The 23,097-nt window shown below is 41.2% G+C and overlaps 1 protein-coding gene across 14 annotated transcripts in view; it reads right to left on the reverse strand.

Annotated features, from left to right (window-relative positions):
• LOC139442098 (ral GTPase-activating protein subunit alpha-1-like) overlaps positions 1-23,097 on the reverse strand; it is an 83,915-nt gene that overhangs the window by 29,435 nt on the left and 31,383 nt on the right. For 8 of the 14 annotated variants that reach the window (XM_071222888.1, XM_071222897.1, XM_071222886.1 and 5 more), the window contains 22 exons: positions 22,298-22,540; positions 19,871-19,944; positions 19,632-19,743; positions 18,677-18,799; positions 17,842-17,962; positions 17,399-17,539; positions 16,954-17,124; positions 16,472-16,495; positions 15,681-15,767; positions 13,620-13,793; positions 13,013-13,183; positions 12,294-12,478; positions 11,456-11,554; positions 10,462-10,617; positions 10,136-10,267; positions 9,039-9,164; positions 8,376-8,434; positions 7,845-7,953; positions 3,236-3,346; positions 2,455-2,523; positions 1,247-1,357; positions 234-473 (listed from right to left, as the gene is read on the reverse strand). In XM_071222888.1, coding sequence (XP_071078989.1) covers positions 234-473; positions 1,247-1,357; positions 2,455-2,523; positions 3,236-3,346; positions 7,845-7,953; positions 8,376-8,434; positions 9,039-9,164; positions 10,136-10,267; positions 10,462-10,617; positions 11,456-11,554; positions 12,294-12,478; positions 13,013-13,183; positions 13,620-13,793; positions 15,681-15,767; positions 16,472-16,495; positions 16,954-17,124; positions 17,399-17,539; positions 17,842-17,962; positions 18,677-18,799; positions 19,632-19,743; positions 19,871-19,944; positions 22,298-22,540 — 2,838 coding nt within the window. Of the gene's footprint in view, positions 1-233; positions 474-1,246; positions 1,358-2,454; positions 2,524-3,235; positions 3,347-7,844; positions 7,954-8,375; positions 8,435-9,038; positions 9,165-10,135; positions 10,268-10,461; positions 10,618-11,455; positions 11,555-12,293; positions 12,479-13,012; positions 13,184-13,619; positions 13,806-15,680; positions 15,768-16,471; positions 16,496-16,953; positions 17,125-17,398; positions 17,540-17,841; positions 17,963-18,676; positions 18,800-19,631; positions 19,744-19,870; positions 19,945-22,297; positions 22,541-23,097 lie in introns of all 14 variants that reach the window. The other 6 variants (XM_071222892.1, XM_071222894.1, XM_071222887.1 and 3 more) reach the window with 6 other exon arrangements.

The raw sequence follows: 23,097 nt of genomic DNA on the forward strand, positions 1-23,097 counted from the left end.
CGTCGCACTAATTGTAATAAAGAAGTTGTTCATCCATAGAACTCGTCTTACTTCATTTCAACAAAATTTGGTGTAATCATTGGTGGAAACATTCATGTCAAGTGACAACATGATAACGAGAACGCATGTTGGGCAACATAGAAACTGTTCAGAGGCCATGACATAACCTAACGAGATTCTATAGGAGTTAAACATGGGACACAAGAGCTTCAAGATATTCTTATGAACCTTACCGTTCTTGCTGCCAATTTGACAATGTCGGTCTCAGGTTTCCTCGGAGGGTCTGTGGTCTTTGGCTGGTCTGTGACTGGTTCTGTGGGGCCATCGTATGTCATCTTGGGGGAGCCGCCACTGCTGGTGCTCTGGTTGTCCGTAATGTTGTCCATGTCAAGGTCCTGGATGAAGTCGGCCAGGGACTTACTGGTCCGGGACAGGGAGGCCGCACTGTGGCCAGTCACCGCACTGTGGAGGACCTGAGTCAAACATGAGGTGAGGTGAAATGGGGTTTAAGTGAGTGTGAGAGTTGGGTATAACGCCGCTTTTAACAGTATTCCAGTTATATCACAGCGTGTCACCTAATGTGGGAGGAAAGCCCGAAGTGATGCAGGTTTCAGACGTTTACCACTTCGGTGAAACCCAGGAGCACGGGAATGGTGCTGACAAACCTAGAAACATAATTGGAGCAAACCAGGGTTCGAACCCACAATCATAGGTTTCTGACGTGCCCAAGGGACGCAACTCTGCACAGCGAATCGCCTCGCCTTAGACGACTGGGCCACCCGTGCCCTTGAAATGGGGTTTAAAGTTGTGTTCACGATAATTGCACTCATATAGCAACATGCATCCATGTGTACATGTGTGTATATGGCTGCTTGTACTAGATCCAGGCTAACTGAGATACCACGTGACAATTTAACATCGATACCCTGTTCAGACACAGTATACTGACTGAGCCGACTTGTCTTTGTTTTATCCTCTGAATGCCAAATGTCTTTTGGAAATGATGTGGCTGGGGATTGAACCACCGACCTTCCACACCAACTCTGGTGGCTAGTGTAAATAAAGGGTGAGGTTACGTGGTCTACGGTATGGAAATGATATTTGTTCCACTGCGCTCCTTAATCATAAAACCTACTTAAACATGAGGCAGTTCAGCATGGCGTGTTCACATAATCTTTATACATTTTGCGGGACCCACTGGACCCTGAATAACAATAGTGACTGATTAGTGAACACAAGGACATACCCTGAACACCTTGTATATACAGCTTCTCTCGGAATCCGTGGTCTCCATCAGCAGCTGCATGGGGATCTTCAGGCACCACTCCACCATGCAGAACATCATGGCCACAATCAGCTACAGCAGGAGAGAGCAAACATGTCATGAGTGGCGCCATGCAGAACATCATGGCCACAATCAGCTACAGCAGGAGAGAGCAAACATGTCATGAGTGGCGCCATGCAGAACATCATGGCCACAATCAGCTACAGCAGGAGAGAGCAAACATGTCATGAGTGGCGCCATGCAGAACATCATGGCCACAATCAGCTACAGCAGGAGAGAGCAAACATGTCATGAGTGGCGCCATGCAGAACATCATGGCCACAATCAGCTACAGCAGAAGAGAGCAAACATGTCATGAGGGGCGCCATGTTTAACAGCATGGGGCATTATGTTGGAATCCAGGTCAAAGCTTTTTACAATTATTGGTGAAACCCATGAGTGAAGGTACAGTGCTGACTGACAAAACGTGATAATAAAAGTCATGCTGGGATTCGATCTCTAAAACAGGAAATCCTGGCAGTTTAGATGTCACTGCACAGGAAATTGTGGTCACAGAAACAACAGAGACAACAGGACCAACAATGGCCCTTAATATACCAAGACTGCCACTTCAATAAATAGTTTATTAACCAAGTGTATAAAATATCATATATTAGGAATAAAAAATGTATTATGTGAACCATTAGCCAGCATAATACAAATTCTTTAATCCTGACATATGATATTCACAATGTGGAAACACACGAGGGTAATATTTCTTTGTCATATAATATCATTCTTAAATAATCAATTTTTAAGATGCTATTTCACTCACTGGAGCAATTTCAGAAAATTATGAATACAATACTATGTGTATGAATACAATACTAGAGTGAACCGCCCCAAAAATTATGTGCCAAATTATTTGAAACCAATGTTCGAGTACAGAACAATCGACACATCGAAAAAAACCTCTGAACATATTTTGGCATTACTTTGAGCAAGTAAACATTGTATTCATGCATGGCACTGGAGTCTATCAAAAGTAGTACCCACGAGGTGACCTCATTTGTATTTTATTGGATCGTGTTTCAAGTTTCGCAGATTGGAATATATTGCACCAATCTATCCATCATATGATAAAACACATTATCATATCAGTTTGTTAATTTTGATAGAATTGGACTCACTCGCTTCTCCTCCTCTACACTAGATGTTTCTTGAGCTTGTAGCAAGGACGAGATGGTCTGGGCAATAAACTGAAACCAAGAGGGAGCAAGCTATTTCACTGGTTACTAGGGCTGTTACGATTCACTCGCGTATTCAGTGAATCAAACCGTATCTGTTCATGAATATTTATGAATATGCAATCATGTGCATTTACATACCATGTACCAAAAATATCCATAAGAACATATTATATGCATAGATTTCTTCAAAGACAACACTCTTATAATATTTGATTTGACAGTACTGTTGTCACTGGTCATTGTCATATTTGAGCAGATACTAGTACCTGGATAAGTGCAGTATATAAATGTATAATATATCAATAATTAACAAACCATGTTAAATCATTTATGCTGTTATTCACTGAATGTAACAAACAATACATCAACTGCTGACTTGTTATTGTATTTGTGACTATATATCTATATTCGTTACCCAATATTCGTTGCAGCCCTAGTGAATATAACAAATAATACATCAACAGATGACTTGTATTCATGAATTTCTATTTGTATTCTTTACCCTATATTCGCAATACGAATCATATTCACCTCATAGTGTATTCATTGCAGCTCTAATGTTTACATGAACATAGTTAAAGAAATAAGTTTGATACATCATGGAATGATAGGAATATACATTCTACAAACATATTTGATGACTTCTGGCTGATAAAAACTGAGAATTATTATGGTAGTTGATCTTTCAAAACAGGGCAGCAAGCCAACTGATACAACCTACCTCCACGATGGTTCTTGGTAGTGAGGGGTAGTGTGTCAGCAACACCTCGCAGTGATCACAGAGCAACAGTAGCATGTCCGAGCCCACTTTGGCCACCTTCCTGTACCCACACTGAAACAAGAAACACCCACACATCAGGGACATGACCCCGACATTTGAAGAGCCGAACCAGACACCAAAATCAGGTTTACACCATATTTTAACAGTCAGCTGGTTTTTTTGTTTGTTTAACGCTGCACTCAACAATATTCCAGCTATATGACAGCGGTCTGAAAATAAAAGTGTCTGGACCAGACAATCTAGTGATTGACATCATAAGTATCGATCTATGCAATTGGGATATGATGACATGCATCTACCAAGTTAGGGAGCTAGACCACCCGATCCCGTTGTCACCTCTTACGACAAGTATAGTCGTTTTTTACGGCAAGCATGAGTTGCTGAAGACCTATTTACAATCATGCACACATTACTGTCTCACATACAGCAAACATCATCTGGCAACCCGGTCTTCACGCAAGTTTAACCTGAATAATATTTCAGTTATATCATGGTATGTCAGTAAAATGGGGTAGGAATGCATGAAAGGAGGCAGGTCTTGGCCAAAGCTGATATTGGTGAAAATGGTTTAACATGGTTCAACAAATTTACATAAACTCTGAAAAAAAATAATTGCAATGCCACATCCGAGATAACAGTCTGAACAATTTCTGAAGAAAATTTAATATTATATATAGTAAGGTTAGCATAAACAGTCAACATAATTGTTTGACTTGTAGAGAAAGGTTCGATATCGATTGATAAATAAAATGGATGCAATGACAGTAAGCACCGGGTGCTGGGAGATGCTGACAGTGTACACAAGCTACACCCATGTATCTACACGTAGTTACAACACAAGACATCTTGGACACGACGGCATGGAGGTCCATGTGCCACACTACCACCTCTACCTCAACGTGTGGAACATGAGCAGCCTAATGAACCAAGAATTGTGGACATTATTGCCAAGAGACCTTTGACTTTGTTAATACAGATGGATTTTGTCTGTTCATTGAACTTGATCCGTGTACATGTCCATAAATTTATTTTATTCTGATTCCATCTATATCCGTTGAAGTTTCCATTAAGAAACAAGACATCTCTCATCTGGGGCTAAAAAAAAATATACAAAAAATAGTGCCATGGCAGTGTAGCTCACCTGGATATGTAGTCAAAAGTTTAAAATGTCAACAAAGGCAAAGGTTTACATCAGTGTTGATATCAAAATATATTCTGCATAAACACTAAACTCTAATTATTTGAACTAAACATAATGACATCATAATGAGAAATATAGATGCCAAGGTTCAGCTTCCTCAGAACCAAATATGCATTTCAAGAGAATTTAAGAGCATGGTCATGTGGTGAGCCACACAAACAACACAAATACCAAATGTCATTCCAATTTGGACAAATTGAACAAAATGGTTGAGTAGAGGGCCAGAGTAATTTTCAGCTTCCAGTCAAAATGCAAAGGACAAATCAAGGACAAACTTTACGATATAGCCAAAAAGGGTACATGTTTGGTGAGTCCCACAACTAACTACATATCAAACAAATTTCATTACATTTTTAACACAAAAGGGCTGAGTAATGTCAATAAATAGTTGTTTTTTTCAATATGGCTGCTGTGAAAGCCATTTTCAGAAAGGCAATTGGGCTGTCATGATTGGTGGGAACAATCATATCATGTGAAGTTTCAGCTGCATTGGTTCCAGCGGTTCTGAGAAGATGTTTACCATGGAAACCAGACACCGGATGACAAACGCCAGACAAAAAAAGCCATGACATAAGCTCACTTGACTTTCAGTCGGGTAAGCTGATAATATGTATTAACCTTTGGTCTGAAATATAACATGTGGACAGACAAGGTACCATTGTATGTGTTCTACTGGGGTTTAAGTGATGTTTGAAGGTTGAAACTCTGGATCCACAGTTCTACATATGGAAGGGGAAAACAAGAGATCTCTTGCCATCTTGTACAATACCCCCTGGGGATTATGGTACATCACGTTTGTTGTAAGAATCAACAAATGAGAATTATGTCATCACACCCAACTGACATGGATTATTTCCTGTTTTTATTCACCGTAGTTTGCTGGAGTTTCTCCAACTGTGGCATGAAACAACACTCACTCTCTGGTGTACTACTTCTGCAACAGTGTAGGTGCATTGCTGGGTGCTGGGTGTGCACAAGAACATTTCAGAAATTTCCACAAGTCCCTGTCAGCACGTGAGCCTTTATTCATAATATCTTATCGTACCCAACAAAGGCACACACTGTCAAATAGTGTGGTATTCAAAAGGATATTTATAATTACAAAGAATATAGCTATCTGATGGGTCGGCAACCATTTTGTAAGAAACCTCATACACATCAGATGATGGAATCTTAATGTCGTGTCAGGTGCTTATCACATCACAACTGGAGGTCCTGTGACGGTCACAAGGCAGATTTAATACGTCTGATACAATTAATTCACCGAAATTAAGTCTTGAAACTTGTGAACTCATAATTATTATTTTGTACGTTTGTCACCAACAAGCGAGTGTTTGTGCGGGATTTAATGAACTGGATGTTCGTGTACATAACCTTGACACTGGGTTGTGTACAATACAATACCATTCAGCTCCTATACTCCCATACACACTGCTAGTGACAGACGCAACTCATAACACAACACAGGCTCTTAACTCATCAACAAATTACTTTCATAACTTGGAACCAAAACAGTTGTGTGTACAATGTAACTGTTGGCGTGCAGGTATTGCTATATAGAAGGAGAAGCTTGACTGTGCTGTTGATGTCATGCAATGAATGACACGGAGTCAGTGCAACGTGGACGGGGAGGAGAGATGTTACCTTGCTATTCACATCACTCTTTTGATGGTAGCCTTTTGACACGTGTGGTTTGTCACACTCCTGAAGAAATTACTGCAGTGTCTTTAATGTTCACAATACATGGGACACAACTGTAGGAGGCTAGTTTCTGTATAGTTGCGTTTAGAAATACATAGTTATAATAAAGTAACAATAAACCACTGTAAAAGTGTACACTTTTAAAATAAGCCAAATAAATACATCCATGATAGCTGGTAACGAGGCCATTTACAGAAAATTAGAGTATCATTCAGTTCAATCAGCTTTCAACAAAACATTACATGCCACATTTTGATGACACACTTAAATGAAAGCCTATTTATTCATAAATCAACTTGGAGAGAAATATTTAAATTGAAAGTTCAACAGGAGAGTACGGTTATCACATTCAGATTTACTTTACGCTTTGAGTAGCATTGTATCAACAATGCCTATCATGCACACACGTTACTGTCACAGTACCTGTACAGCAAACATCACCCGGCAAGTCGACCCTGTTTTCTGTGAAACTACATGCAGGGATGGAACTTAACACTCATCCATAGGTCCGAAACTCGAAGATAATTACCTCAGGCTGATAAAACCATAATTCTACTGGACAGTAGGGCCTGTAAGTTGTTTGACACATGCTGTAAATTCTCTATCATTCTCTCAGATTATGTAAAATCCCTGCTCTAGACATTTGGCACAATTTTCTCGTCTTTCGCTTTCTTGTACTGAATAATGTACAAAATTTCCGAAATTCACTGGCTAAATATTCAAAATAGTCTTAATATCTGAATATATTTATGGCACATTAAAGATTGGAATTTGTAAGTATTCTTATTATAAATGACTAATAAGCTTTTTCAGGGCTTGTGGGCTTGTTTGGTTTTTTTAGTTTATTTCCATCACTGAACATGTCTACTTCTACATGCTATATAAAAGAATTAAAGGTCTCATTGTTTATCAAAACAATTTCTGTCCATGAATGGGAAAATCATTTGATAATGGATTGTGATTAGTTGTCGGTAAATCCAAGTTTTGCAAATTGAAAGGGTGGAACTGTTATTTACACAATTGTCCCCATACAAGCAAATATTTCGATGAAACATTTTTGTTCTTCAAATATAGTTAAAGTTATCTGCAGTTTGAGAAAACTGAAGGACCAATATTAGCTTGATCATAGTGTCAAAAAATATTTGAATTGAGTTTTCCTGTTGAAGAGGTTTCATTGTAGTTTCCCCATAAAGATCAAAATGTTATTTATCTAGGTAGTCCACAGACTGAATAGTACAGTTAAGTGCTAACTTTCCAGGACCCTATGCATGAAACCACATATAATACCAAAATATCTACCACCCACATGGTTTTTAACATGACATCAGGGCCCACTTGCACAAAGCAACCTTAGCACTAAGACTACTGCAAACCTATGTTACAGTATGGGAGTTACGATCATTTTAGTGCTAAGAGCACTTTGTGCAAGTGGATCCTGAAAACCAGGTACTTAAAGAAGAGACCCACCTGACATTAAATGTTTCATGAACTACGGATGAAAAAGATGCTACAGGACCCACCTGTCACTGTGCTACGTGTGCCTGAAATTGTGTTTGTGACACAGACTTATGCCAGAACTTGGTAGGATAGATAAACGATGCATAGTTAGTCTTGAACCGCAGACAACAGGTGAGGAGTCAGGGTTACCTTTAACGCAGTGAGCAGGACCTGGACTCCTTCCTTCACCTTGGAGTGCTGGGTGCCGTGGGTGAGCTCCTCATACAGGTATATTCCAACACTACTGACAGCGATACATCTGAAATACAAGCAACATATCATTACTGATCGGAGATATCGGGAGAAAGTGGATAAACTTTGCTTTAGTTTTTAGCGAAATGATTTCCCTAATAGTTCGGAAACATGGTACTGGTTATTTCACATCAATCTAAATCTCTGGGTGCCATTGTACAAAACAACCATGGCGCTACGACAGTCATAAGTCTATTTCAAGGTATGGGAGTCACCATGACCTTAGCTCTAAGTTGACTTTGTACAACGGCACCTTGATGAGAACAGTAGTGAAATCAAAATTAAAACGAAACAGCAGTATATGGTTCTACATTTTAAAAGTAGGACATTTTTGTCCTGCAGTGAAATGGAGTAATGAGGGTTGACACAAGTGACAACAATAATACTGCAGCTATACAACATCCTGTTTCAAAGTAAACCTGGCCTCACCTGGCCAGACCAGCTGGCTCTCTCTTCCCTGCCTTCAACAATAAATTAACAACCGTATCCTGAAACAGAGCAACACAAGTTACTTCCATCCCCCGAGATATCCAAGTGTCACACTTATGTAACACGGATGAATTCAGTGACATTATGTTTTGTACATAAATGCCTAACTAAACATTTTATTCTCATTTCAGGTTTTTGTGATCTGGTAGACGACGACTTGTTTATATATTTACATATATATAAGTTACAATTAGTTATCAGTCTGGCTGCCTCTTGTTTTTATGTTTACTGCACAGTTCTGTGTCCAACATTTAACTTTACTTTAAGAGTACAAGGAAGCGCTGTACACTTCTACATTGCAAACGACTTATCTAATTTTTTTCCACAGCTTGTATTATTTCATAAATAAAGGACTACAATAAACTATTGTATGTAGTATCATGAACATGATAAAGTATTTGAGAAAGTGAAATATCAATGTACTGTTCTTGCCATTGTACTCCTTGCACCTCATATGGTGTAATCACTTTTGTTATTCATCATATTTTTCCGCATCTTTTGTTGTTTTAATATTAAAATTCAGAATGCAAGTTGCTTTGAAGAGTAATCTGTTTAGTGAGGAATTGTTCATGGAAACTGTTTTGGTTTTTGTCTTGAACTCACCTTCATTTCATTACACTTTAAAACAGAAATATCTACAGAGTTTGGCTTTAAAACTGGCAACTCCAGGAAATGATTAGGAAAGCACAACAGAGCACCAAGCACAGACACAGCCTCAGAACGTGGGGGCTGAAAGTACACACAGATCCACAATGTTAGGAAATGTCCTAATATACATTTTTCATAATGAAATCAGACATGTTAACACCAGTAATGAGTGAGGTTTTCCGCCGCTTTTAACAATATTCTAGCAATATCATGGCGGGGACACCATTAAACGGACATCACACATTGTACCCATGTGGGAAATCAAACCCAGGTATTCGATATGACGAGCAAACGCTTTAACCACCAGGCTACCCCACTGCCCCTCACACCAGTCATGTTAGGACATTATTGATATATATACTTCATAATGAAATCTGTGAGTTTGCCATTTTCTAAATCAATCAGAGCCTGGGATCCTTGGGTCTACTTTGTTTATGTCTAGGGATCCGACAGGCTGTGAATCGTTGATTTGAACCCTTAATCAGGTAAGGGACACAATCCTGCACAATGGACTGTAGCACCATAAGACTACTGAAACAACTGTGCACCCAGTGTTTCATGTGTTGCAAAGATTTCAGTGTTTAAACACAGGCTGCAACAACATGCCCTGTACAAGCAACCCATTCATCTTGGCGACACTTATTTTGTGAACACGTCGCTGTAGTTCTAGCAGTTTGGCACATGTTTGTTTGTTGTTAAAAGCCACACTCAGCAATATTTGAGCTATATGACAACAGCAACGATCCACATCGTTGGGGTATGAGGACATCCTGACAACCTGATCCATTTGATCGCTGCTTACAACCAGCATAGGTTGCTAGGGACCAATGTTTACACGATGTAAGCGTGTAAATTTGGCTTTACGCTGCTTTTAGCAATATTCAAGGAATATCAAGGCAGTGGACATCAACAAGGACTTCACACATTGTACCCATGTGGAGAATCGAAACCGGGTCTCGGTGTGACGAGCGAACACTTTAACCTCTAGGCTACCCCATCACCCAATTCTAAGCCGGAACCTGCACAGGGAGATGCACATGTGAACAACTCACCGCTTTAACATCAACAGCTGAAATGATGGTCCCTGCTGCATGTACAAAATCCATCATGAGCAGTAGGTTCCCGGGAAGTGGAAGAGAAAAATACTTGGGTCCGCTATTTCGTACCAACACATTTATTACATCCTGAAAAGAAACCAATACAATCTGACTTAAATATATAAATAAATAACAAATTTAACTTTATATTACAGGTAATGGACAATTAACATCAGATTTCACCCTTTTTCTTTCCTTCCTTTAACCAAGGTAATCTAGGGGACACGGTGTGACCCGACTTACGTGGGAGGGGGGGGAGGTTGGGGGAGCGGGGTACTGACCTGGTCAACAGCCACCAGCCCGTGGTGCAGCACATAGTAGAAGTGGGACAAGATCTCCTGGGATGGCGTCACATCGTGATGGCGGACCAACATCTGACAGATCAGCTGATAGGCCAGCAACTTGCCCTTCTTGTACTTGTTGTTCAGAGTAAGGCACTGAAACACAGGCAATGAACACTCATGTCAATGGCCAGGATGATATGCAAAACAGGCTTGGCTAATCTCATAGTGTTGTAAATACAGTCAAACTCCACAATTTAGAACCTAGTGGGATTGTATTCCAGACATTCGAGATAACAAGGCATGAACTTCCAGGCAGATCAAGTAACGGTATTATAGATATACACACTACGATTACATACACAAAGAAGGAAGAGCCCAGCATGTTTATGCAATGATTAATTGAAATGTATTTCGTCGGCAATAATCAATAACAATTTGGACAAATCATGTAGCCTGACATGTCACTCATTAGGCATAGCAGCAATCACTATTAAGTCTGTCCACTTCACAAAAACAACAAGTGCCACTCTCACCTCAACCTTGTTAATTCATAGCTTTGATTTTGAATCTCGAATGTGAGAAGAGCAAGCAAATATATATGTATTTATACAGTGAGGTGGTTAGGCCAGATCATAAGTTCGGGATATTGATACATTTGAGATAACAGGGTTCGAGACATTGAGGTTCGACTATACATTGATTACACAGTAACAGTAAGTACAGATCTACTGTAATAGACCCTACTACAACATACTTAAGGAGAGATTTTATGGTGTAATCCTTTGTTTTGGCATGTTTTGGGCATGACATATTTAAGTGATATACATCCTAATAACGATGATATACAGGAAACCATCGAGCAAGATCAATTTTCTGATGGAACACTAATCACCCAAGCTGGAGAAGCACATCTTTTACATGAAGTAAACCATGGTTACTGGGTTAGTGATGGTTTCCCTCTCCGACATCCAGTGCGTGTCTCCCAACTTACCTCAAACAACCATGTAGCGAAGATGTGGTGGGGTGGTATCAACTCCGGCGGGGGTGGGGAGGAGGTATTGTCCTGAGTCACACCCAGGTTTTCGCGCATCTGTGGAGAACATTGTCACAGGGTCACAACCAGTTGTTACGGAATCATGATCATAATCAAAGTTTTTTCATTTTTCATTATTTTTGACAAAATAACTGTCAACATTACTACTACTACTCTATTGCAATATGAGACAAGACATTTGAGGCCAATGAAGCATATACTACTCAGAAACACATGCTTTATAATGTTAATGATTGCATCATAACAGATCCTTACATTTTTTTAAATGTCGCAGTAGCTTGTAAATAGACACACAGCTGGGAGATTCCTCGTTGTTTTCAACCCACAACGTACCAGTAACAATGTTGGTATCCATTCAGGACACTATCAGAGTTACCACCCTTAGTTTATCAACAAATTTCTCACCATCCAACTTAACCTTGGACATGTCAGATGTGTTCAGCTTTGATCATGTTGACATAAGACCTATCAGGAGACGATGTATATATTGTGACGTAAACAAGGCAAAGCTTTTCATTGTACTCATGCGATACAATGTGTAAGAGAGTGAACTTTGTTTTATCTCACAGGTAGCAATATTCCAGCTATGTCAAGGCCGCCTACAAATAGTCCATGTGGGTCAGTCAGTGACAGCAATGACCTACAATGTCGGAGAACAATGACACATCCTCAGCCTCAGCCTCAGCCTCAGTAGGTGGCTTCTGTGACAAGCAGGAGTACTGGGGACCTATTGCGCCATGGTAATGACTGCGAGATGGTTAGAAGACTGCCTCACCCTTATGAGCGTCTCGGCCAGATCACATAGATAGTCGAAGACGTATTCGTGTATAACAGGGTCCTGTATCTGGTTGACATCACCAAGGCATCCCAGCATCCTCCGCCACAACACCACTGCGACATCTGGCATCCAGCCAGACATAGCGCCACCTGCCATCACACTCTTAAACTCATTCAGGGAATCTGAAACACGGAGGTAGTGTATATTGACATATGTTTGTGTGGATGTTAGTGTGGGTGTGGGTGTGGGTGTGGGTGTGGGTGCTTGTGTGGGTGTTAGTGTGGGTGTGGGTGTGGGTGTGAGTGCCTGTGTGGGTGTGAGTGTGGGTGTGGGTGTGGGTGTGAGTGTGGGTGTGAGTGCCTGTGTGAGTGTGAGTGTGGATGTCAGTGTTTGTGTGGGTGTTAGTGTGTGTGCGGGTGTGAGTGTGAGTGTGAGTGTGAGTGTGAGTGTGTGGTTGTGGTTGTCAAGTGTTTGTGTTAGAATGTGTGAGCTTTGTACTTGAAGCGGGTGTGTGGGGGGAGGGGGGCATGGGCATGGGCATGGGTGCTGGTGTGGGTGTGTTGGTGTTGGGTGTTGGGAGTTCATGTGTGGGCGTGGGTGCTGGCGTGGGTGTGGATGTGGGTGTTCAGCGGAGGGTTACATCTCCAAGTCAAATGACAAAGTTACCAGTATACAACAAGGTGTAACTAGAGGTTGCCATGTCAGGTGTTGGTTACCTCGACTGAGGGAGGTGTCTTCTGGTCCTGCCACCATGTCGATGTGGAGACTATCACGGTCAGGTGTGGGGCTGTCTTTATGCTGGCTGTCTGAGATCAACTCCACGGAAGGTGATGGCGTTCGAGAGCCAGACTTGGACCGCACAGACACAGGTGAGGGTGTTCTTGATGCTGGATGTGACAAAGCATACCATATACAACATATTGTAAGAATAGACAGCTACATGCAGGATTCACCAAATCCTGTTACAGCTACTCGACCTGCACTAAAAAACATCCCAGTAATATGAAGCACCCTGCAAAAAACTAACTAGGCTTACAGTTGTCAGTGTCAAGCATGGTGCAATGGATGAAAATAATTTCGTTTTCAATGCTAATTTTCACTACTAATTAGTGTTTGGCGTAACAGTTTGTTAAGTCAAACATTTTAAGGTATGAATCAATATTTTCTACTTTGTGTAGGACTGTGATCAATACTTGTATCGAGAAGTAAAATATTGCGATCCAACGATCATCCCACCACCATAATCTATCACTATATAATCTAAGTGTAAAACAGGATGTAGGTACAACATGAACAACCGGATGTGACATGTTGCAAACTTACGCCGCACTACTGTCTCCGAGTCGGACTTCTCCAGACTGATGCTATCGGCGCTGAGATCAGAGTGTCCGTTCTCCTGACTGAAGTTGCTGAAGCCGCTGGCCACACTGGCTAGTTCCGCTGTACACGTGGCTGTGATGTCTGCCACCTCGTGATCCTCTATGGCAGCCGAAGCTCCTGAAAGGGAGACTGAATCATAAAAAGCATTTAAAGTCACTGTTAATACTGTGAACCTTCAAAAGTACAACTGTGACAAACTGATTTCTAGCACATCCTAGGCTTCAAACACATGCACTGGGGTCCTCCTTCCTGCTCCTTGCCGATGAATGTAACTACTAATCTAGACAAGTAGACAAGTAAACAGAGTCTCACAGAGAACATCAGGTACATGACTCTGGCTCCAAGCAGTCAATGTCAAAAGTAAGCTACAGGAGAGTTACAATTTCCTATTTCACAAGTTTAGCTACATACTAGTGTTACTTGGCTTGTGCTGAGAAACACAAGCTGTTTTCCCTCCATGAATTCATCAAAGTTTGTGACTTGGCAGATAAAACTCACATTGGTCAATATATGGTAACTATTATCACTGCAACCTGCACTGTTTAAAAAACCCCAGATAACCGAAGCCCCATAACCAAGATGTCATTATCTTTTTTCAAAAAACAAACAGCACGAGATATTGAAAACCAAATACTCAAACCTCATGTTAATATTATCTTCTTAATATGACATTCAATAGAAGTAAATTATGGTCCTTGTGCTGCCACGCCCATTTTTGTAGGACCATGATCTGGAAGAAACTGATGGCCTAACACTACAGCTGTTGTCCTCACTGCTGTGAAGACGACCACACACACATTGAGCAGCTACAGGCTAGACACCTCCTACACCGCTATTGCACTCAGAGAACAGACAGGTCAGACAAACCTCCGTATGTCTTATCACTGATGATATAACTCTTAAGGCTAAGGCTTTAACTTTTGTGTCATTATTAAAGATAAATCCGTAGAGAGGACCAACATATTTCTTGTACATCATCTTCTTGTCATAAAGTGCACAGGGGGACCCTGGTTCGATTCCCGACATGGGTACAATGTATGAAGCCCGTTTGTGGTGTCCCCTGCCGTGATATTGCTTTAATATTGCTAAAAGCATTGTAAAACCTCACTCACTCACTCGCTCATAAAGTGCACAGAAGTTGAAACAAACAATGCACGATTATTTAACCAAAAGGACCGACTGAATCCGGCCTAATGCCACTTCAGAATACACAAGCTTCAGATTGAAATGAACACTTAAAGGGCAAGTTCACATGGAAATGAACCATTTTTTCTTGTACTTTTTCCACATTAATAGTGTTAACATAGAAGTGTCATAGACCAAAATATGAAAACATCATATTTAATTAACATATTTTTTGCACTAAAACGATTTATATTTTTCACATTTACCAAGTGTTCTATTTCCATAACAAAAACACCATGGCTTATGCCCCTTGCAATATGACGTCATTGGTGCCAATTGATTGATCTCAGATGCCAGCCAGAATTGTGTTATGCTGAGTCACCACTGCGCCTGAGTGTGTCGTAGACCATGTTGTTTTACCGCAAACTGGTCCTTAATATCTTTTGCGTTGAGAATAGACAGGGACCCAGTTGAATTGGCACCAATTACGTCATAATCTAAGGGGGATAACTCAGGCCTATTTCGCTCGTAAAACGAAGGCCTCATAACGGCATATCACTTTCACACTATTGTGAGCTTCCTACTTTCACTGTGAAAAAAAATGAGTGTATATTTTCAAACACAGATACTAACTAATTCTAAAATTGCGTTTTGTTAAGAAAACGAAAGAAAGTGATTTTTGCGTGTACACTTCCCCTTTAAGGGTAACCTGATCCCTTACCAGTGAAAATGAAGAGCCAGATATAGGCAAAATAGGCAAAGGAGACTTATATTACTCAATAATGAAAAAAACCTCCCAGCAATCTGAAGCAAAGCTAAGAAACAGTGACAATGAACCCTGGTGTGTCTGTGTCCATCTGTCCTCGTGTGACGACATACCTATAGGGTCTGCGCCCCCACCATTACCTGGGGCCGCACATGCTGTTATGCTGGACTTCCTGCTAGACTCACTAGTAAAGCTGGCTCCTGATGGCGTCAGTCAGACACAGCAGGCAGGCAGGCAAACACATGCAGGAACAAGAACAGGAGAAGAAATGCTAGTCAGTTAGTCACTAGCCATTTCAATATTTTGCTTTGGAAACATGTCATATTTCAACTTTCTCTAAGGTCATGGGGCCTTCGTATGTTGATAATTGTGAAACTGTGATTACAATTACAAAACAATTATCACACTGCCAATCTGAGTCATTTCATAACTCTGTATTATTTAGGTTCTTTCACAAAGAAATACATGTATGTATTTACAAAATGTGTATTTGAAAAGGTGACATAAAAAGAGAGCTTCATTGAAGAGAGAGATAAGAATACTGTGTATAGAAGCAGAACTCTAAGGTGATGATGATCATCAAAAAGATGAAAAATATTTAACATTGTTTTTTTATTTTTGATCAAACAGAATAAATTACAGAAAAAAATTAAAACTAGATACGTAACGCATTTCTAAAATAAATCTGTACTGCCTATGTAATGCTCTTTGTTGTGCTACATGTAAGTCTGGATACAGATTTAACTGCCTACACATCTGAGCACCTACACCAACTACTCGTCGACAAAAAATGTGAACTGAGTGTAAGCCATGTGATGAAAAATATGTCATGCCAACTGTAGAGAAATGAGTTGAAACATGCCAGTAAATGGAGACATTCATGCTTTGTTACAAAACACACTACCTTGGGTGCCTGTTTGAGCGATTGCTTGGATCCAAAACAGACACAAAGAAAAGTTAGAAAAATCAATTGTGTAACGGTTTCATCTCCCCACAAAAAGCTGTTTAAACAAAACAGAGGAAGGTTTTCAAAACAATCTTTAACCAAGTCAAATCATTGTAACATTTCAAATTCATTGTGCAGAAAAATACAAGCACTCATGGCATTCTGTACTGATGCATGAAAGAATGTGTAAATGACTTGTGATTGCAAGGTCAATACATGACCAATCATTCATAAAAGGTTACAATCCTTGAAAACTTGACTTGACACAGCAAGTCTCCACTTTTCTGGTAATAATACAGGAATTTGTCATCATATTCAGACCTAAGGTTACAGCTCAATACCCCATTCCTCTGATTCACCCTGTAAAGAGCACACGACCTCACAACACAGTTGCAAACAGCACACAACAAGACGTCAGACAGAACTGTGTCACTATGCACCTCGTAACTTCTCGATCAGCTCCTTGGGATCGGCGATGTTGCCCTCGCTGCTGCTGCGCACAATCAGATTGTCCGATGCTGTGGAACCCGACCTGGAGTGGTCTGGAGATGGCTCCCCGCTAAGAGATCGCTGCTTGTGGAAGTCTGGCCGAGATCGAGTCCCTCCAGCTCCTGCATGAAGGCAAAGTCAAGTCTATCACATCCAAAGTGGAAACTGAGATGGTGTGACTCTTGCTGCAAACGACTGGTGAGTAATACTGCTCATGTGAATACGGTACCCAAGTATGTATATCACATGATTCAAAGGGTTTTTATTCCAACAATGCAACTCATCGGTTCAATGCACCAACGCTATCAGCATTTTACTAACTAACTGTTAATTCATAAAATACAGATCAAATCTAACTCTCCTTACTGTACTGTAAGCAATACATGAAGGTGTTACCATCGCTCTTGTTCTTGGCCCTGTCAAAGTTGGAGTCTGAGTTGGCACTGTTGGTAGATCCTCGGAGGTTCACCTGTCCATCACCTCGACTCCAGCCCTTGGAGAAACTCTTGTCAGCTGCAGCTTTGGCCTTGGCACCATCTGAACAGATCACTGAAGGTAACTCATGTTTCATGACTATTCAACAAGTGAAACTGCTATTCATAGGATTAAAATCTTAACTCCAGAAGAATTAACTCAGATTATAGAATCATAAACATACAATGTCCGCAAATACTTCAACAAATACTACTCAAAAGAACTTAAAGAACACCCGATTCTTTCATATGACTATAGTTGATCTGTCAGGGCTGGTGGGTATTGCAATACACAGCCTTTCAATTGTGGGTGTTCCCAACTTGTTTTGAGTAGTATATATCAACGGTATCTACTTGTCCTACTACCTTGAGATCGTCCTCGCCTCCTCTTTTCTTTCTGTTCGCTGAGTCGAACCAGCGGCAGGTCAAGGAGGTCAAGGCCGTACACCTGCCGGGCTAACACTCTTGTGAGTGTCCCCATTGTTTTCTGACAAACAGAATTTACATGAACTACACAACTGTTAATAGGGATTTTGCATATTCTAACACGCATGGAACTGATTCTACTAAGGATTTGTTGGGTACTGACATAACAGGGCTCCCTAATCCAGCACTATATGCTATGGCTGTCCCCCGTGAGCAAGTTATTTTTGACATCAACAGGGATTGACCAAGTTCATTAAATATAGTTCATTTGAAAGAATACTATTCCTGAATTATTCTTACTTTTATACTATGAATTAGTCTTTCTTGCAAATAAGAGAGGATGAATAGGATAAGGGCCCTGCATGGTCTACTGGAAATGTCATCTTATACTTTTTGAAAACTTTACAGTAATGTCATGAAATTTACACATGTTCAAACTGTTGACATCAAGCCATTGTCTATCTTACACTTGCAAAGTTTTGACATCTGGCATCTTCAAGTACATAAGAATGGCTAAAATCAGCAAAAAAGGCCGAACATTCCAATTTCAAGAGAAAATCTACCTCTGAGCAAGTCTGTAGCCCAAGATGATTCTTTTCCAATATGTCCGTACTGTCTTTGTCTACATCGCCAAAGAATATCAGCCTGGGCCAAAGATTTGCTCAGTTCAAATATTAAAAAACTGCTTCCTGAAAATGGGGCCATCAGGGCTTTAATCATACCTTGTCCTTGAGCAAAGATTCATAAAAAGCTTTAGAGGGTATAGCGAACATACCGCCCACTCCTTAACAAGCTCCATCCATGATGTCAATGAAGACAGCACTCCCAAAAACACATCCCATAGTTCAGGGCTGATGAGAACATTGAGGTTTGCCTTGATCCAAGTCACGATCAGTGTCTGTAAACAGGTGATACAGATTAATGGAATTGGAAAACATGACATAACAGATCAAACTTATCGGTGAGTACATTCTTTCAAACTAAAAAATAAACAATGAAAGTCAAAGATCAATGTCATAAACCTATTGCTATTCATAACAATTCAGGTTGTCCCAAGAATAAAATACTAAAGTTTTCAGACCCCGAGTACCCCCTTTAACTTTTCACACTAGTGGATGAATCTGGGGCATATTGTGAAGCAGCAAATTAGTCGATGCTAACCTGTTTGACCCCTCGGCCGACATGACAGACATCTCTATGTCACATCGAGGCAAAGTCAGTTTATATCGGGTGACACAACCATGCAACAGTAATACCTTATCACCTGCCACACGTTCTGGAAGTTCACCCTCAACATCATCATACCCAACAGATAATAAGTAACAGTGGTGGAAAACTGTTGTATCTTTACTGCGGAATATTCAAACAAAATGACCACCATGGCGCCATTCCACAAAGCGATCCAAGCGCTATGACTGTCGCAAGTCTATGTTAAAGTATGTGAGTTACGATTTTCGTAGGTCTATGTTAGGGTAAGTTAGTTACAATTGTCATAGCACTCAACTGCTGTAAGTCATTTAAGGAATGTGAGTTACGAATGTCGTAGAGCTCAGATTGCTTTGTGCAACATAAAAATACAAACGATAAACTTATTAGCTTACTGTTCAACTAAAATGAAACTGTCATCAAATGATACAGCTGTGTAACAGGAACACAACAGTTGCTCAGTAATGTAAAGTTAAGATAATGGTCAACACAAGAATATCCACGTTTCTGGAATGAAGGCGTACCTGGAAGATGGGCTGAGCCAATCTCCCGCCAATAGTCCTGTACCTCTCAGTCGGGGGCTTGGATTGGAGGACGCCTGAAGTGACTCGCAGCAGCACCACCAGTATCTGCTCCCTGGAAGGAGACACTCCGTCAATACAGGACGACTTTACAAAATGGAATCTATCGTCCAGGGTGGAAATAAATCAGTCAAGAAAGGAATCCTGCCAAGAGGAGACACAATCATTAAGCAAGTACCCACCAGGTTTTTTGGTGCAGCTGTACGTTCATGACGACATGTCTGTAGATGTTGAGCACACGCTTACACAGGTCAACCTGAAACATACAGCATGAAGACTATTGGCCACTTGTTGCAAACCTATCTGTCCACATGCTATTTCAGTGAGTGTTTAAATGTAGTGCATAGTGAGTATGTTCATAACTGAAACAAAGGGTGAAATGAAAACAATGCTTTTGCTTCTGGAAAGCTGGACAACCAAATCCAACTGAGTCAATGAATGCTGCATAATCTACTGTAGATTGGGATGATTGCTTCAAATTCAATGAATCAATCTAATATTTTTTACATTGGGAAGGATTGTTTTGGTCATCATCTTCTGAATAATGAAACTATAACTTGATCTGATTCATATGTCAGGTTCACAAAATCACTATCAGTAATAAATTATTGCTATAAATAAATTTGCAAAATTTGTTATCATTACTTTGTCACCAATTTAGTGAATAATATGTTGGAAATATTCCAGAAAACAAAATAAAGGGCACCTGTTCCTGCTGTGAGAGGTCTCTGTTTATAGCAATGATAGAGAGGGAGGGGGGCATCTGTTCCTGCAATGAGCTGTCTGCTTATAGCAATGATAGAGAGGGAGGGGGGCATCTGTTCCTGCAATGATAGAGAGGGAGGGAGGCATCTGTTCCTGCAGTGAGCTGTCTGCTTATAGCAATGATAGAGAGGGAGGGGGGCATCTGTTCCTGCAATGAGCTGTCTGCTAATAGCAATGATAGAGAGGGAGGGGGGCATCTGTTCCTGCAATGAGCTGTCTGCTTGTAGCAATGATAGACATGGAGGGGGGCATCTGTTCCTGCAATGAGCTGTCTGCTTATAGCAAAGATAGAGAGGGAGGGGGGCATCTGTTCCTGCAATGAGCTGTCTGCTTATAGCAATGATAGAGAGTGAGGGGGGCATCTGTTCCTGCAATGAGCTGTCTGCTTGTAGCAATGATAGAGAGGGAGGGAGGCATCTGTTCCTGCAATGAGCTGTCTGCTTGTAGCAATGATAGAGAGTGAGGGGGGCATCTGTTCCTGCAATGAGCTGTCTGCTTGTAGCAATGATAGAGAGTGAGAAGGGCATCTGTTCCTGCAATGAGCTGTCTGCTTAAAGCAATGATAGAGAGTGAGGGGGGCATCTGTTCCTGCAATGAGCTGTCTGCTTGTAGCAATGATAGAGAGTGAGGGGGGCATCTGTTCCTGCAATGAGCTGTCTGCTTATAGCAATGATAGAGAGTGAGGGGGGCATCTGTTCCTGCAATGAGCTGTCTGCTTGTAGCAATGATAGAGAGTGAGGGGGGCATCTGTTCCTGCAATGAGCTGTCTGCTTATAGCAATGATAGAGAGGGAGGGGGGCATCTGTTCCTGCAATGAGCTGTCTGCTTATAGCAATGATAGAGAGTGAGGGGGGCATCTGTTCCTGCAATGAGCTGTCTGATTGTAGCAATGATAGAGAGGGAGAGGGGCATCTGTTCCTGCAATGAGCTGTCTGCTTGTAGCAATGATAGAGAGTGAGGGGGGCATCTGTTCCTGCAATGAGCTGTCTGCTTATAGCAATGATAGAGAGGGAGGGGGGCATCTGTTCCTGCAATGAGCTGTCTGCTTATAGCAATGATAGAGAGTGAGGGGGGCATCTGTTCCTGCAATGAGATGTCTGATTGTAGCAATGATAGAGAGGGAGAGGGGCATCTGTTCCTGCAATGAGCTGTTCGCTAATAGCAATGATAGAGAGGGAGGGGGGCATCTGTTCCTGCAATGAGCTGTCTGCTTGTAGCAATGATAGAGAGGGAGGGGGGCATCTGTTCCTGCAATGAGCTGTCTGCTTATAGCAATGATAGAGAGGGATTGGGGCATCTGTTCCTGCAATGAGCTGTCTCTGTTTATAGCAATGATAGAGAGGGAGGGGGCACCTGTTCCTGCAGTGAGCTGTCTGTTTATAGCAATGATAGAGAGGGAGGGGGCACCTGTTCCTGCAGTGAGCTGTTGGTTTATAGCAATGATAGAGAGGGAGGGGGCACCTGTTCCTGCAGTGAGCTGTCTCTGTTTATAGCAATGATAGAGAGGGAGGGGGCACCTGTTCCTGCTGTGAGCTGTCTGTTTATAGCAATGATAGAGAGGGAGGGGGCACCTGTTCCTGCAGTTAGCTGTCTGTTTATAGCAATGATAGAGAGGGAGGGGGCACCTGTTCCTGCAGTGAGCTGTCTCTGTTTATAGCAATGATAGAGAGGGAGGGGCACCTGTTCCTGCAGTGAGCTGTCTGTTTATAGCAATGATAGAGAGGTAGGGGCCACCTGTTCCTGCAGTGAGCTCTCTCTGTATATAGCAATGATAGGGAGGGAGGGGGCACCTGTTCCTGCAGTGAGCTGTCTGTATATAGCAATGATAGAGAGGGAGGGGGCACCTGTTCCTGCAGTGAGCTGTCATCGTCAGTGTCCAGGAGGAAGATGTTGGCAGCGTTGGTGATGAAGACCTGCAGCACCTTCTGCATCCCGGCGCGCACCTCGAGCTGCTGTTGTTCCCCTTGGTCGGCTAGGTCCTGCACCGCCCCCAGGTAGGATGCATTGCGGATGTACTTCGGCTTCTCCAGACCATCAGTCAGGAATGACTGTCGAGGGATGGACGATGCACTTGCACTTAGAGAATCCTGGGGAAAGTCACACCGATGACAGTGTATGCTACCACTCATCCAGCAGTCACAATATTTACACACTTAAGATGAAACAGTTACAAATATTTCATGTTTTGATATGTGAATAAGAAAATACATTTCTTTTGGCATCAAAAACAAGATAATGTGACAAAATATTAACTGTGATCAATGTTTTTAAGATAAATAATCCTCCATGTATACACTTAAATTGGTTCTATGAGAGGATTGAAATGATAAGGACAAAGTCATCAGGTACAGAAACGACTAATTACCTGTCACAAACACCATAATGATAAACAGGAAACAAATATTCTTGCTCTAAATAATCATCAAAGCTGTTAATATGGGAAAGCAGAGTAACTCTAAACTAACTGATGAATACAAAACATGCAGTTAGATAAAACAAAAAGAAACTTTGATTGTATCTGACCCAATCACTCATGCCGAGTTGACAAAATAATATATAAATCAACATTTTATTGACACGTCTTCAAAATGAACAAAGCTTTACTCTCCATCATCAAATTCTGACAATGTTCACTGAGTTTTTC

Source organism: Haliotis cracherodii, unplaced genomic scaffold, assembly GCF_022045235.1.
Source record: "Haliotis cracherodii isolate W230 unplaced genomic scaffold, xgHalCrac1.p SCAF_5, whole genome shotgun sequence".
In the NCBI taxonomy this organism is placed as follows: domain Eukaryota; kingdom Metazoa; phylum Mollusca; class Gastropoda; order Lepetellida; family Haliotidae; genus Haliotis; species Haliotis cracherodii.